Here is a 14,479-nt window from a genome sequence, read left to right on the forward strand (position 1 = left end):
GGCATCAAGTGGGCCTTTGCTGCAGGCTTACGGGGTCAGAGGAGCTGCACTGAGACCTTCTAAAAGTACAACTATATTTAATAATAATAACAGAGGAAGTATAAACTCACCAGCCCATTCAGTTGCTTTTTATAGCAATGTTTTTCTATTTCAAGCCTGCACCAGTGGTATGGAAGTGCTGCCCTTAAACACATTTAATCTTCTGCTGCTTGGTCACATTTTCCAAGTGAGAAAGATCTCAGTTGCCAGTGCTTGATATAACAATAACTCAAAGGTGCCAGGAGCAGAAGGGAAGTATTATTTTAAATAATAATAATAATAATAAAGATATATTTTAAGAAGAAAATGAAATCCAGTTGGGATGTTTCTTATCGTATGTGAATAGTTTGAAGGTTTTGCCTCTTTCAAGAAGAATGTAATGTTGAGTGCAGAAGAAGTGTGTCCATCCAATGTTTCGCCTAATTAGCATGAAAAAAATAAAGCTGGGCCAAAATATCTAACCCATGGGAATTAAAGCTCATGCAGGCTGAGATTCTGTGGGCTAGCTGAACTTTTGAAGGGTGACAGTAGGCATTGCAGGATCCATCAGGTGGGTAGACGTGTACAGTTTGGCGTGGAAGAGAGCAGTTTTATGCCTTTAGTCTGAACTTGCTGAATTTAATTCTCCTCCTTGCTACAGATCCCTGTTATCAACTTGGGAAACAACTTTCTGCATTTGCAGGAGCCACAGCTCCTGACCTGTGAAGCAAAGCTGCATCCCAGGGCTCTTTGTAGCATTAGTTTTGTATTCAGGAAGGTGCCTGGATGAAATGCCAGGACATTCAGATAGATGAATTACAGAGTGCAGCAGGTTCCAATACTCAAGTGCAGACTCTTCTTTCCCAAACTGAGCCTTGCGTTTGTGACAAAAAAGGTGTAGTGTGGGCACTGCAAGCACTGGGTACTGCCCACATATAAGTAGGGATGATTTTTTATTCATTTTTCCTTCTTTTTTCTTTTTGTTTTCAATCAATTTAAGAAATGTTTCCTCTTCTGGTCTCAGGTAGAATGAAAAACAAATTAGACTTTCAGGAATCCTGTAAATATTTACATTCCCATACGTACAGCAAAGCAAATGTCTGTTTGCAGAGTATCAGCTGGATGTGCAGCAGACGTGCTGCACTAAAGGGAAGCTTCTTGGAAGGGTGGCTTAAAGATATTCAGAGGTGGCTTAAAGATATGCTCTCCACCAGGGCCTTCAAGAAGAGAGAAATCACTATGGATATCTCAGGAAATACTGCTTCTTATCTTCCACAGCACTCGGCTTAGGGTGGGAAATGTTCTAGTCCTTTCTTCTTAGGCTAGGCCAGCACCTGGTGCCATAAAGTGTCTCTCTGGAGGAGCTCACATCATGTCCTTGGGGATATGGTGCATTGTGTTAGAGAAGGCAGCATACCGGGTTTGCAGGATGAGAGCTAGGACTGGAAACAGGACCCTCATGAGAGATTCCAATTTTAAAGGGAATCAGTTCTTTTCATAAACGGGACAGTTTTATTGTGATAAATATGAAGAAAAATTAAACAGTTCCACAAACCTTTGAGAGGTTTGGGATTTTTTTGTTTTTTAATAATAAATTTCAATGGCCACTTTAGACTGATGAAAACCAGCTGCCTGCACCAGTGAGCATCCTCACCCTCATTCAAACCTGGAGACAGCACAGGGCATACAGCAGGACACAAGTACTTTTCTAACCCATGCAAGTGATTACATTTGTCACAGACATAGGTCTTGACTCTTGAAAGAAGGACAGTCACTATCAGCCTAGGTCAATCCTTCTGCATGAGGTCAGGAAGAGAGGGTAAATGACTGGAGCACAGAGGCTGAAGTGGTTTTGTACCTTTGAGATATTCTGAGAGTATTTCACACTGGGGGTAGTTGGTGTCATCTGTGGGAGGCACAAATGAGGGAGTTTGCCTTCACTGTGAAACTCAAGTGGTGGCATGGCTCGAGTCTGCAAGGTGGCAGGATTGTTTCTACTGGAAGGAAAATATTCCCAAGCTACCTCAGAAGAAGCGGGAGGAAAACAGACCAGCAGTAGGTCTTTATCACCCAGAAATGGTGATTTTGTTAGGCACCATGAGGAGCAGGGGTGGTCTCCCTGGCTGAGCAGAGGTATGGGAATGAGCCAAGGATGAACAGTGTTAGGAGCCCCATGGAATGACCTGCTCAGCTTGAGGAGGGAGCAGTGCCCCCCTACGCTTGTGAACTCCCTTATGTTTGCTGTACATGGTGCCTCTAAAATGCTGATCTTTCTAGTGTCTGCTTTTGTGTTTGCAGAACATCATCAAGAAAGTGATTGGACAAAAATTTGTGTACAAGTTTGTCTCCTTTCCTGAGATTTTAAAAATGGATCCACATGCTGTGGAAATCAGCAGAGAGAGCCTTTTGCTGCAGGACAGCGACTGTAAGATGCCTTCCGAGAGCAGGGATCAGCACAAACACAGCTTGTCAGCACTGAAAAGCACAAGCCGTAATGAATATATCCACTCTGGCCTGTACTCCTCTTTCACTATCAACTCTCTGCAGAACCAGCCAGACCCTTACAAGCCAATCAAAACAGAAAAACTGGAGGAGAAGTCAGAAGGAAACACACCAGTGGAAGAAGTTCGGACTGTCATCAGATTTGTGACAAACAAAACAGACAAACAAGTTATGAGGCCCATGGTGTCATTGCCTTCCACTTCTGAAACAGCAGCTGCCTCTGCTTTTCTCAGCTCGTCAGTATCAGCTAAAATATCTTCCTTAATGCTACCCAACAGTGCCAGCATTTCATCTCCATCGTCATCTTCCTCCCGGTCACCATCTCTGTCTCCCACCTCACCTCTCCCTGCAGATCACAGGAGCCTCTTCCTTGATTCCAGTTGCCACGACTCAGATTCTCTTGAGCCTCTGAACCTCTCCTCAGGCTCCAAGGCAAAATCTCCATCTCTTCCCCCAAAGGCTAAAAAACCCAAAGGCTTGGAAATCTCCGCCCCACCTATGGTCCTCTCCAGCACCGACATTGGTTCCATCGCCCTCAACAGCCCCGCACTTCCTTCAGGATCCCTGACTCCAGCTTTCTTCACTGCACAGGTGAGACCTGCCTGTCTCCTGTACTCTTGCTTTAGCCAAGTATTCGCTCCATGTGGCCAGGAGTGTTACCTCTTTTCGCCTATCCATCTGATGATGGGAGAAAAACCAACATATGGGGAAGAGGGAAACATAGCAGAGGTCTGAAAAAAGAGTGGAAAGTAGGTTCCTCCTGGGGTTCCTATGTGAGTGTGGGAAAACTGTCACTGTTCATAGACTGCCTGGAAGGATAACAAGATGGGCAGCCATTAGTGAACATGAGTGAATCGCTTGTCAGTTCAAACCAGGTCTCCAAAACAAGCAGGAAAAATCCAACAAGAAAAACACGAGGGTTTTGTAGGTCTTGACTTGAGCATGTGCACTGTGGGATGCTTGATTAGTTTTCAAACAGTGTGACCTTTTCATTAGCTTTTGAATACAGAGTAAATTAAGTACTTTCTAAGGCAGGCTTGTAAGCCAGTTCCAATTTCCAAAGTTTTACGCATCCAGAGGCCTTGCCAGAGGTTCCTTTCAGCACAGACCTGCTGAATAACCAGGAGGTCATTTTGTTCTTTTTAATCACATATTTGTGCAGTCACAATGGCGAGTTCCCATTTTCAAGCAACTCTATGAAAAAAAATGTAGCAGGTCAGAGGAGGAGAGGAAAATCACATAGATAATGACCTGGTGTGTCCGTCAGTGAGCTGCTGCCACTGCAAAATTAGACAAAAAGAATCCAAGAGTAAAATTATGCCAATGATGAACACCCCCCAACCTCTCTCCCCCGCCCCTCCCCCCCAATAAAAATGCAAATACTGGCATTGAATGAAACAAACTGAAAGTAAATAAATAAACACAAAGTTGTGTGTGTTACAAGCTGTCATTTACTTGCAGTTCAGACACACCTGTAAGCCACCAAGATACCAAGTTGTGTTGCAAAGACAGAGGATTCTGTGGGCTGTTATCTGTCATTTTTGGCACCGTGAAGCCTTGAAGTGAAGTTATGCTTGGCAGGAAGAACAGAAGTGTGGCAAACCAAAATTGAGGTGCATTGACAGACTCTTATAACCTCTAACTAACTGTGGTATAACCACAGTATTTTGCTCATAGGGAGCAAATCTGACAAATAAATCATATCAGATGCCAACCAGACACAGTGACTGACAACATGAGTTGTTACAAACTCACTTTAATTCTCTGCTGCCCCAAACCTCAGTATGAACAGAGATTCCTTTCCTCATTTTGTAAGTATTTCTTCGAACGTTTCATTTTCTCATTAATCTATAAACTGGTGTACTTACTACCCTCGAAAGATGTAAAAGGGAATTAGGTATATGATCGTGACCCTCCTTCAGCAGGATAGCTACCTAAGGCCGTGATGACTGTTATCCAACTTAATGCCATTACAAACTTTTTTTTACAGGTTACCCTGTCACAGAAGAAGCAGATGCACTTGTGTAGGGTAGTTCCTGGGTCCATTTATTTAAACTTTTGGCTATACAGCAACACGCCTTTCTTTCCTCTCTTTTAGCCCTCTATTTCTAGTGTGGATAAGAAGTGCCTTGCATCCTAAATACTTGACCCTAGTGAATATAAAATAAAAGCTATATAACAACTGTGTTCAGATAACTGTAATACCACAATGCAGATTAATAATTTAGGCTGGAAATCTGCAGTTCGTCCCATTATCTTAGGAAGAGCATGGATAGTATCTTAGACAATCTGTGATTTATGAGGTCCCAGCAGTAGACACCTGCAAACGCAGGGGCAGGTGCAGAACAGGATGTCAGGCACCAGCTCCTGCTCCAGGAGTGATGTAGTCCTGCTGCCTGAGAGGGTATTTCAGATGGCTTTCCATTGTACCTGCTGGTCACAAGGAATACCCTTGGCTGAAGCCCTGTGAAAGGGCACGTGATATACAGAACCAATTTCAGAACAGCAAAATGGGTTTGAAGATGTCAGTGCATACACTACCGTACTTTGGCAGAGAAATGTCAGCTTTCCATTTGGTTAACTTCAAAGAGAGATATTTGGACTTTGTTCAGTACTTGCTTCTTTTACAGATTGCTTTTGCTTCTTACTTTGTTGGCTCTCCCTTGGCCCACGTGGATATATAATTTTGATTTACTCTTTCTCTTCAGGCCTCTACTTTAGCGTTTATAACTTTTACAACATGCTGTTTCCTTATGGACAAAGTAGTGTGCCTGCAGCCAGCATGTGCATGATCTGTGTTCTATCCACATACACCAACCAGGCTCTAGCACGTGCCTAATGACCTGGGAAGTAACATACATCTGACAGCACTTGTCTGTTATCTGACAGCTAGAAGAAAGAGTGTACTTACATGCATTCTTTGTCAGAGAAGTCAGGAACCATGAGCATCGTTGCTTAACATAGTCCTCTCTGTGCAATGAATAATTTCTACTTAAACTGTTCCTTAGATTATAATGATGTTTTTTAAGTAGGAACTTCCCACTGGGTTCCACAGGAAGTACCAGGTGTACAGCTGCACGAGGGCAGAAAACGAAGTGACACTTCAATTTCCATGCATAATTTCAGGATAGCCTGTGCTGTGGTGGTGTTTACACTTACTTTTCCTGTGGTGGTTTTGATGCTTGATTGATGGCAGCACTGAGAACAAGGCTGGGAGGGTCTGTGCTCTTTTTGCATTAAATATTAAACAACAGATTTGGAGGCTTGCTTTGGCCAGCTCTTGGCTCTAGCAGAACTTGCAGACATTAGCGCTCAGATCATCAGAGGACATGAACTCTTGCTTAGCACTGTTGTTAGGCATGTTAATGTGCTTCCAGAGACGAATGGAGGAACAGTTTCAAATCAGCTCAGTTTCAAATCTCCTGTCTCTCTGAAGACCTGCTCTGGCTGTATCTAGGTAGGCATAAACACCTCCAAACTTTCTTCATTACTTTCAGAAGACCCTCGCAAGAAATGCAGTTTTGGATATCCGCAACTTCTCAGAGATAAAGAACTGAGGCATAGCTTGTCAGAGCTCTCAGTACAGGTGGCACAATACTGTGTCCTTAGTCAACCGTTGCTGGGTCTTGCTGCTTACCTCTTTGGTTTTAAGGTTAGTAGGCTCTTCTGTAAGTAGGTCTCTTGAGTATTTATTCTGACCTAATTCAATGTGTTCTTTGTCTGTCTTGTAAATCCCCATCAATACCTGCCTGCCTGTGGAGCATCGGCTTGTCATGTGGCACAGGAAGGGTGCTCTCACTGGTACTGCTGTTTTCCTGCCTCGTGAAAACACAGTGGTCCTGGAAGAGGGTGTTTGAGAAGGAGCTGATCACAAGTGCTTGCTTGTCAAGGATTTTTTCTCAGATATCTTGAGCAGACCTGTCACTTTATGAGATCAAGACAGAAGTTTTCTCCTTGCCAGGCCTCCCACTCTTTGCCCCTTTTGATGTCTTCCAAACATAGAATCACAGAATAGTTAGGGTTGGAAAGGACCTTAAAGTCATCTAGTTCCAATATTCAAACCCTGACCTTATTGGTACTCCTGTGACCGCCATACCTGCTGTTTTAGTGCATGACACCTTCTGCTTTCCCATAAATACCAGATGTTTATTAATACTTGGGACATAACTGTGGTTTCTTCCATGAGGTTTGATGTTTCCGATCCACCTTCCTCAGCACAAGGGAGATGGCAGTGTCCTTTCCCTTCACATTTCTCCATGAACTCCACTTCTTTTGAGATTCCTTAAGAGAAACCATTCCCTTTGAGAACAGCCAAGCTCTTTGTATTAAACAGCCATTCAGACACCTTATGACAGAATCACCGGAGGACCTTAATTTGCCACTCCTTGTCTTTCCCATCTCTTCTGCTGGTGTTAAACTAATTGTTTGACCTTCTTGTGAACTCCAGTGCAAGCACGTCAGAGCAGGTCTGTATTCCTGTGCGTTTACATAGAGCCTCCAACACCACAGACAACCCCCAGGCACTGCTTTCCGAGTAATGTCTGTCATACTTGAAAATCCACATGACCTGTGGTACCCTCCTTCCTGAGCCTGCTCACCACAGAGTCCTGGCAATGGCATGTGACAGCCCATGGTGTAAGCAGTTGTTAACTGAGACCCCGGTACCAATTGCTGTATATGGGAGAGTATATTTCTGGCCTGGTGGGAAGCTAGCAGGTACCAGAATGCATGGCATGCTGGTTACTAGGGGGACCTACTCCTTATCCTCTTATCTTCTGTCTTCTCTTTACATATTTTAAACTCTGGACAAACTGATGCCCCAGTTCAGTAGAGCACTGAGGGACTTGCCCTACACATGAAACACGTACTTACTTTATGAGCATGCACTCAAATTCCATTAAGTGCTGTGCTAAATAGGACTGATTTGATAATTGGCATCAAGCTCACTGGTGAGATTAACTCATTATGCCAAATTCTTTGTTCAAAACTGTCACATCACTTTCATGTTCTTTTTTTGAAAGATAAAAGTTACTCTGGATACAGAATAATTGATGTGATTCTCCCTTTGAGTGGAGATTTGCATGTGCTTTAACTCTACCCCTCCAACTGTGCTTTAGAAGTGCTGGGAGCATTCGTAGCCATCCTGGTGCACCATGGCACTGGAAGCAGCCACCTCCAAGTTGGGAAAAGCTTTGGATTCTTAGTTCTTGCCATTTCGGTTCTTTTCAAGCAATGAGCTGTGCTCTCCGCTGTCCTTGTGGGTACCCAAACCAGTTCCTTCAAACTTCTTCCATTTTGAGCAGGCACCATCAGAGGAGTAAACTTCAAAGGCTGGCAGCGGCTCTTTTGGCTCCACGCACAAATGCATTAATGCTTCAAAAGCTGCAGCCAGTTCAGGCAGCTGCTGCCCTTCAAAGCTAAAAGAGTTCTGAAGGAGACAAGGCTGTGTTTACAGACATGGGGTACCCGTGTGGTATTTTGTACGGTCGCATGAGCGTAGTTCAAATAAACAATAACTGTGCTTCTCCTTGAGCAAATCACAATAGAAATCAATATGAAGGAACATGAAGTGTGCAGGTATCCAGTACTGACCACTGTGGGGACAGGGTGCAGGCCTGGATGGGCAGCTGCTGCGGGCCAGTACTGGGCATGCTGTATGTCTGAACTCGTGGAAAAAGAGCCAGCTGGAGAAGTGTAAGACTTCAGGGGTTGTGACTGCTGTATGGAGCTGTGACTCCTGAGGTATGCATCATAGGGTGTTCTTTTGTCTTGCAGACCCCAAATGGATTATTGCTGACCCCGAGCCCGCTGCTGTCTAGCATTCATTTCTGGAGCAGCCTCAGTCCTGTTGCTCCTCTGAGTCCTGCCAGGCTGCAGGGACCAAACACTCTGTTCCAGGTAGGTCTTGCCGATGCACAGGTTTCGTTTCTGAAAGTGCATATGTGGAAGAGACACCAGGGCAACATCGCACATCGGTCTGGAGCTTTGGAAAGAGTTAAAGAAAATACAGGAGTTAATAGGCACTTTGGAAGAGAGGCCTTCTTACTTGTACGCCTTTAAGCCCTTGGTACCACAGTCAGAACCTACAGGGTAGTCTCTATCATAGTGAGCACACATGTACCGTAAGAAGGAAACAGAAATAGATGCCAGACTCCAGTAAGAGCTCTCAGAGCTTCAGGAAGAGAGTGCAGACCAGCCAGAGACCAGCCAGGAGAGTGGTAGAACATGGACTCTGGGAAAACCAAGACCAGACTGGGGTCTCACACAGTAAGGTGGATGTAAGTTAACCCTTCTGCCTGACTGAGCTACCTCTCACTCAAAAAGACAGGAGATGATAGCTGCATTTACAATAATGGCACTCTGAACCTGAAGGCTCCATTTTCAATCCTTCTGCAAATTTTCCCTGAGTCCTCAACCAAGGTACTTCATACCTCTGAGCATGACCTCTCCATATGTAACAGGGGAAAAGCAGCATTGCCCCCTCTCTCTCATGGGTATTGGGAGAGTAAAAATGTCACAAGTTACGTAGAGATGTAGTAAATACAGAAGTTATGAAGTAAACCGCAATGGCCACAGCATGCAGCTGCAGCATTCGCTCGAGGCTTAGGAAGAGGGTGGCGGGGATGGTATTAGCAGCTCCAGCTGCTGCAGAACAGTTGATTAAGTAATTCACAGAAGGAATTATGCTGATCAGCTGGTTGACAAGAAGCACGAGAAGCTGATGGCCATCCAAACAGCTGAAGAATGCAGGCTCACCTCTGGAATGAACTCTCTGACCACTGTGGAGGACCAACACTAACAGGGGAGGGGGCTAGGCAGGGACCCTGGGTTGGTCTCTCAACCTTCAGGGAGTCTCGACTGCCTAACTGCGGGGCTGGCGTTGGGCAGTCAGACTCATGTGCTCTGCTCAGGTGCGGTCCTCACTGGGGCAGTAAGTCTTTCTACCTCCAGTGGAACAGCTGAGCACGGAGCCCTAGGGCTCCTTGTTTGTGTTTCAGATAAACTCATTTATCCCTACTGGGCCTTAGTTTTGCACACATGGTTAAAAACAACCAGGCATTTCATTCAGAAGGGAAATGTCTGCACCATGGCCTGGAATGAGCTTGTACGTACATACACTGGCCACCCTCTGTGGGAACTGCAGAGTGGCCCTGGCTTTCTGCCTTCTGAGACACCCAAAGGGCCTTATCAGTGATGCTTGATTCAGGCAAAAGACACAATCACAAGTTTTGTGCATGAATAGAGCACGAAGCTTTGTTTTAACAGCAGGTGGGAAAGGACAAGCACAGCTGAGTGTAGCCAAGCCCACAAGAACTGCTGGGTCAGCCCATGTAGGACAGAGCTCTCCCCATGCTGCCTGCGCAAGCCAGCCTGTGCTCCATGCACCTCATCACAGAATGGAGGAAAGAGCTGGAGCTGTCTCACAAGTTGCTTTTACCTGGTCATTCGCACCAGGAGCTGAAAGAACATTTGGTGGTGGGTGAAGGAGTCAAAATCACACCAGGAGCCAGAGGTGAGGGCAGCTCTGCAGTGCCTGCCTGCCTCTGCACCCTTGCCTGCTGGCGTGCATGGAGCACAGGGTGGGTTCCTGTATTTCTTTTTCTTTCAGGTGTGTGCTGCTTTTCACAACAGCACTGTGCTTGGCACTGCCTACAGTTCTTTAGCACTGTAGTCTTTGTGTAGTACAAGGACCAGGATGGGAGCCATCTGTGTCCATGGTCCTGCTAAACTCAGAATATGCCTATGGGAAAGTACAGTCCCTCCTTTAATGAACCAGGAGGAGCCTGTTCTGTCCAACTCTGTGCATACTCCCTCACAGAGCACATAGAGGCTTATTAACCAGTAAAAACTCTCCTTCAGTGTTTTCAAGATGAAAGCAACTCCCATAAACCTATGCCTGTACACTCACACAGCCTATGTAGAGCATCACTGAAATCTGCAGTCTCCTTCCATGCAATTTGCCTTGATATATTGACCTACCTGGAAGGTCTTCCCTCTGAAGCCACACTGCTGTGTAATTAAACTTGTTTTGGTGTTTTGCCATTAGTTTGAAATTACCATATAACTGGAATTACAAGAGATTTGCACAGAATTGGTTAATTCAAGAAAATGCAGCCAAACTTAAGGATTGCTGAATTCACTTAAATTAAGTGCTAACTAAATGAAGCATATTTTCTTTGTTACTGCTGAATAGATGGTAGCACTGAGCAGGCACAGTTAAGTCCCAGATCCCCACAGAGGTGTATGGAGGTGTACGAATAAAAAGCATCGTCCCAGCTCCAGGGGCTACAGCAGCAAGAAGAACAAGAGCTGGGCTGGGCTGGAGACCAGGGGAAGGATGATGTTAGCAGCATTTGCATCTCAGACCATGGTGGCAGCATGCCACCTGCCTCGACAGACGCCAGAGATCACACAACCCACGTTCTGTTAGCTTTAGAAATCACATGAAACACAATGTAATTTACGTATCTGGCTTTAGAAGCCTAGACGAGAACAGCAAGAGCTCATAATCAAGTTCTGTGTTTTAATTAACCTCGGCAGGAGCAATGGAAACATTTCCTGAGGTTTGGCTTGGTTAAACCAGAGGTACCAGCCAGTCCTGGCCACACCAGGAGTGTGGTGCCAGCCCCCTGCAGGCCCCTGCACTGCTTGGCATGGTTTTCAACTGAAGGTTGGAAGACAGATATCATTAACTCATATCTTAGTGGAAGAGTAAATCTGTTACAAGCAGATTACATGCACATGTAGAAGTTGATTACAGCACAGTTGGCCGTTGAAGGACTGATCTGATCAGGGGTAAAACTACAGCAGACACTTGAAGCTGAGAGCGCTGTTATTCAGCTCTGTCTCTCTCAAGCCAACAGAAACCCAGAGGCAGCTCATGGAGCTGGGCCTTGAGGCCAGATCAGTATCTACTGCTGGGATAATTCCCACCTCATGCTGCAGCAAGTTTATTCCACCTACTTGCCTTGGTGTTTCTCAGGTCAGATGTTAAGAACTAGTCAATACACATCACTGCAGGCAAGTTGCAGTCAGGACGCTGACATGAACTAGAAATATACAGCTTCTGTGTTGAATAAGTATTTTTTGCACAGTATTTCAGAAGCAGAAGGTTAATACTAAATGTCAATCTGTTCTGCTTCACGTACTGAATGATCTGGTGTAGGTAGTTTATGGTTTCTTAGTGAATACAGGCAGAAACTGTAATTACTTGAGAGTAATTTTCCCCATGCTTTGTATTCACAGTTGTGCTTTTTCTGCCCTAAAACTGCACCTTGACTTTAACTTTTGCAAAGCTTTTACCTGCTTAGCTTTTATGAAGGGCAGATGAAAAGGATGTATTATAATTAATATTTGGTAGACTGAAAAACATTTTTGTAAGCAGAATGGGTGGCAAAGATCTCTCTGTAGTATTCACTTCCCCAGGGTGATGATAAATTAGTTATGTGAACTTTTATATAAAATACAGCCAATAACAGATCCCTGTACATTTACAAGTTATTTAGGTTTTGTCCTCTGTTTTACATTCCTAATGGCTGATGCAGGCATTTGGTACATATCTTAGTGTGTAGGGATCAGAAGTCCTGCAACCATCTGGAGTCAGTTGCTAATGCTAAATCCACGTGCTCTGGGCTGAATGCTTTGAGATAAAGAGTAATTTTTACCTTTTGGCCTCTTACAGTTTCCAACTCTGCTAAATGGTCACATACCAGTGCCGCTCCCCAGCCTGGACGGAGCCTCTTCTCCAGTACTGCTTTCTCCAAGCGCCCAGAAATCCTGATGACGCCTCATCTCGCCAAGGACTTATTGGTGGATTTAACACTTCATTCCTTTGGGCTAGTTTTTTTTCTCCTGTGTCATGAGAAGGACATTGTGAAAACCCTCTATTACTTTGGTTTGCACTTTTCATTACATGGATAATCTACTTTTATTATGTTAGCATTTTCAAACAGTGTTTATATATAAAAGTATATATAAATCTGTTTTGCATTAAATGAATTATAATTTTTTTATATCATAGCTCTCAAGTGTTGAACACTTCTGTTGTTGATGAAGTACTTTTCTTAATGGACTGCAACAATGTATCTAATAAGGATGTGAAGCTTCTTTTTAATCCTTTTTCCTGCATATTATGCATTGTGCTTGTGTAAACTATAACCGGCTGTGCCTTCTTTTGCATAATGTCATGTAAATGATTTATATATTTTCTAGTATTAAGATAAAAAGTTGAAAGAAAAAACTAGTATTGAACAGCCCTATGGTAGTATTTCAGTATTTTCTCCACGGATAGGCCATACGATGCAGTGTATTCATGTAACTTTGTATTAAGTGCTTTCAAATTGTATAAAAATAGCCTTATAATTTTTCTTTGCTGAAATGGAAAACATAACCAACGTTACAGTCACGAGATGCATTGAGGGGTAGCAAAGCCACATTTCCACGTTTATGCCCAAGTCGTTTTGTTGTGTTGCAACAGGGAGGAACTGGGCTGTGTATTTTCACCAGACATTTCCAGCACTGGAGAATACTTCTGTAGAAAAGGAGAATTTATTTGGCCTATACTTCTTACGAACTGTCAGCATTACAGCTGGAAAGAGGAGGTAATCTCTGTCTTCCCAGGGAATGAGGATCATTCCTGATTGATAGAGAATTTCCAGGTGCTTTGTTCAGTCGTGCCAAGTGCCTTCTACTATTTCCCTGGAAAGATTATTGTAGCTACTAAAGCTCAGAAGGTTGCATTTCCCCTTCCCCCAAAGCTGGAAAAGTTACAGGACTGTAAATGAATGCCTGGTGCTTGTAAAGAGGCACACTGTACATGTGGGATGTTTATGTATAAACATCTGAATTCTGCATTAAAAACCAGCACTGTGTTACTATATACTCGCAACTTGAATTTACTGGGTATGTCCTCTACCTTGAGGTGATGGTTTAGTCATCTAAATGTCAGGTTAGGATTAGGCTAGACTCCCTGGCACCACAGATTCTAATCTTGGCAGGGCTGATGCAAATCTTCAGTTCTCTGAGGTGGCTAAATTGGGTTGAACGCAGCTTTACCGTGTACGTTTTCCAGATGAGACCTTCAAAACTCAAACCAGTATCAGAATCCTGTTTGCTGCAGGTCATTAGAGCTTCTACTTTGCTTTCTGGCCAAGCGGCTGGCCAGCAGTCCGTTCTTTTTGGAATTTACGCAGTGAGTTGTCTGCTGATTTTCTGCTTGGATGCATTTCAGTGATGATGTGTGTAGTTAATTGTAAAGTGCTTTTGGATCCTTCAACCTGAAAGGTGCTAAATAAACATTTTATTAATGCAGTTCTGATGTTGAAAAGCCATTTTTGGGGCAGAGTTTATCTGACAAAAGACAGCAGGAATTTTCCTCAGGCTACTGGGTTGCACAACCAAAAATGACTCTTCAGCTTCCCTCACAGTAATTAATGGGATAAACCCCTGCCGTATCTGTATGAAGTACCAGTGCTGATAAACAGAGCAATTAGATGCAAGACACAAGGAAAAAGAATGAAGTGCCTGGGAAGCCATTTGCTCGATTCAGCGTTTTAAGAGCTCCAGCAGGTACCACCCCACGGAGTCAAAACAAGAAGATGAACCTATGCAAAATCTATGAGTGGAGAGAAATATTGTACAAAGTCAAATCAGAAAAGATTGGAAGAGAAGGCAGCGTGTAACTGAAGGGATTGACTAGTCCAGTGGAGATAAATCACAAGGGCTCACAGATCAAACATTCCTCTTTCAATAGATTCCTCCCAGGTACACAGAATGTTTTCAGTGAATAAGTTGAGAGGCAATTACTCACACTCCGCAGTCAACTCTCGTCTCATTTTAAAAAGGCATAAATGCCTACTTCAGTAGAGTCTCACCTTGTACACAATTAGCTATACTTGTATATGCCAGTATAGCTAATGGGAGAAGAAGGCATAGAGATGAAGTGTTTCTCTCTAGGGTC

The 14,479-nt window shown here is 44.0% G+C and overlaps 1 protein-coding gene across 2 annotated transcripts in view; it reads left to right on the forward strand.

Annotated features, from left to right (window-relative positions):
• Window positions 1-13,830, forward strand: part of ELK3 (ETS transcription factor ELK3) — a 39,489-nt gene extending 25,659 nt beyond the window's left edge. For both annotated transcript variants that reach the window (XM_030480816.1, XM_030480817.1), the window contains 3 exons: window positions 2,317-3,111; window positions 8,296-8,418; window positions 12,203-13,830. In XM_030480816.1, coding sequence (XP_030336676.1) covers window positions 2,317-3,111; window positions 8,296-8,418; window positions 12,203-12,301 — 1,017 coding nt within the window. In that variant the 3' untranslated portion in view covers window positions 12,302-13,830. The remainder of the gene's footprint in view (window positions 1-2,316; window positions 3,112-8,295; window positions 8,419-12,202) is intronic.
• Window positions 13,831-14,479: the final 649 nt, after the last annotated feature.

The sequence above is a fragment of the Strigops habroptila genome, chromosome 3 (assembly GCF_004027225.2).
Source record: "Strigops habroptila isolate Jane chromosome 3, bStrHab1.2.pri, whole genome shotgun sequence".
Lineage (NCBI taxonomy): Eukaryota > Metazoa > Chordata > Aves > Psittaciformes > Psittacidae > Strigops > Strigops habroptila.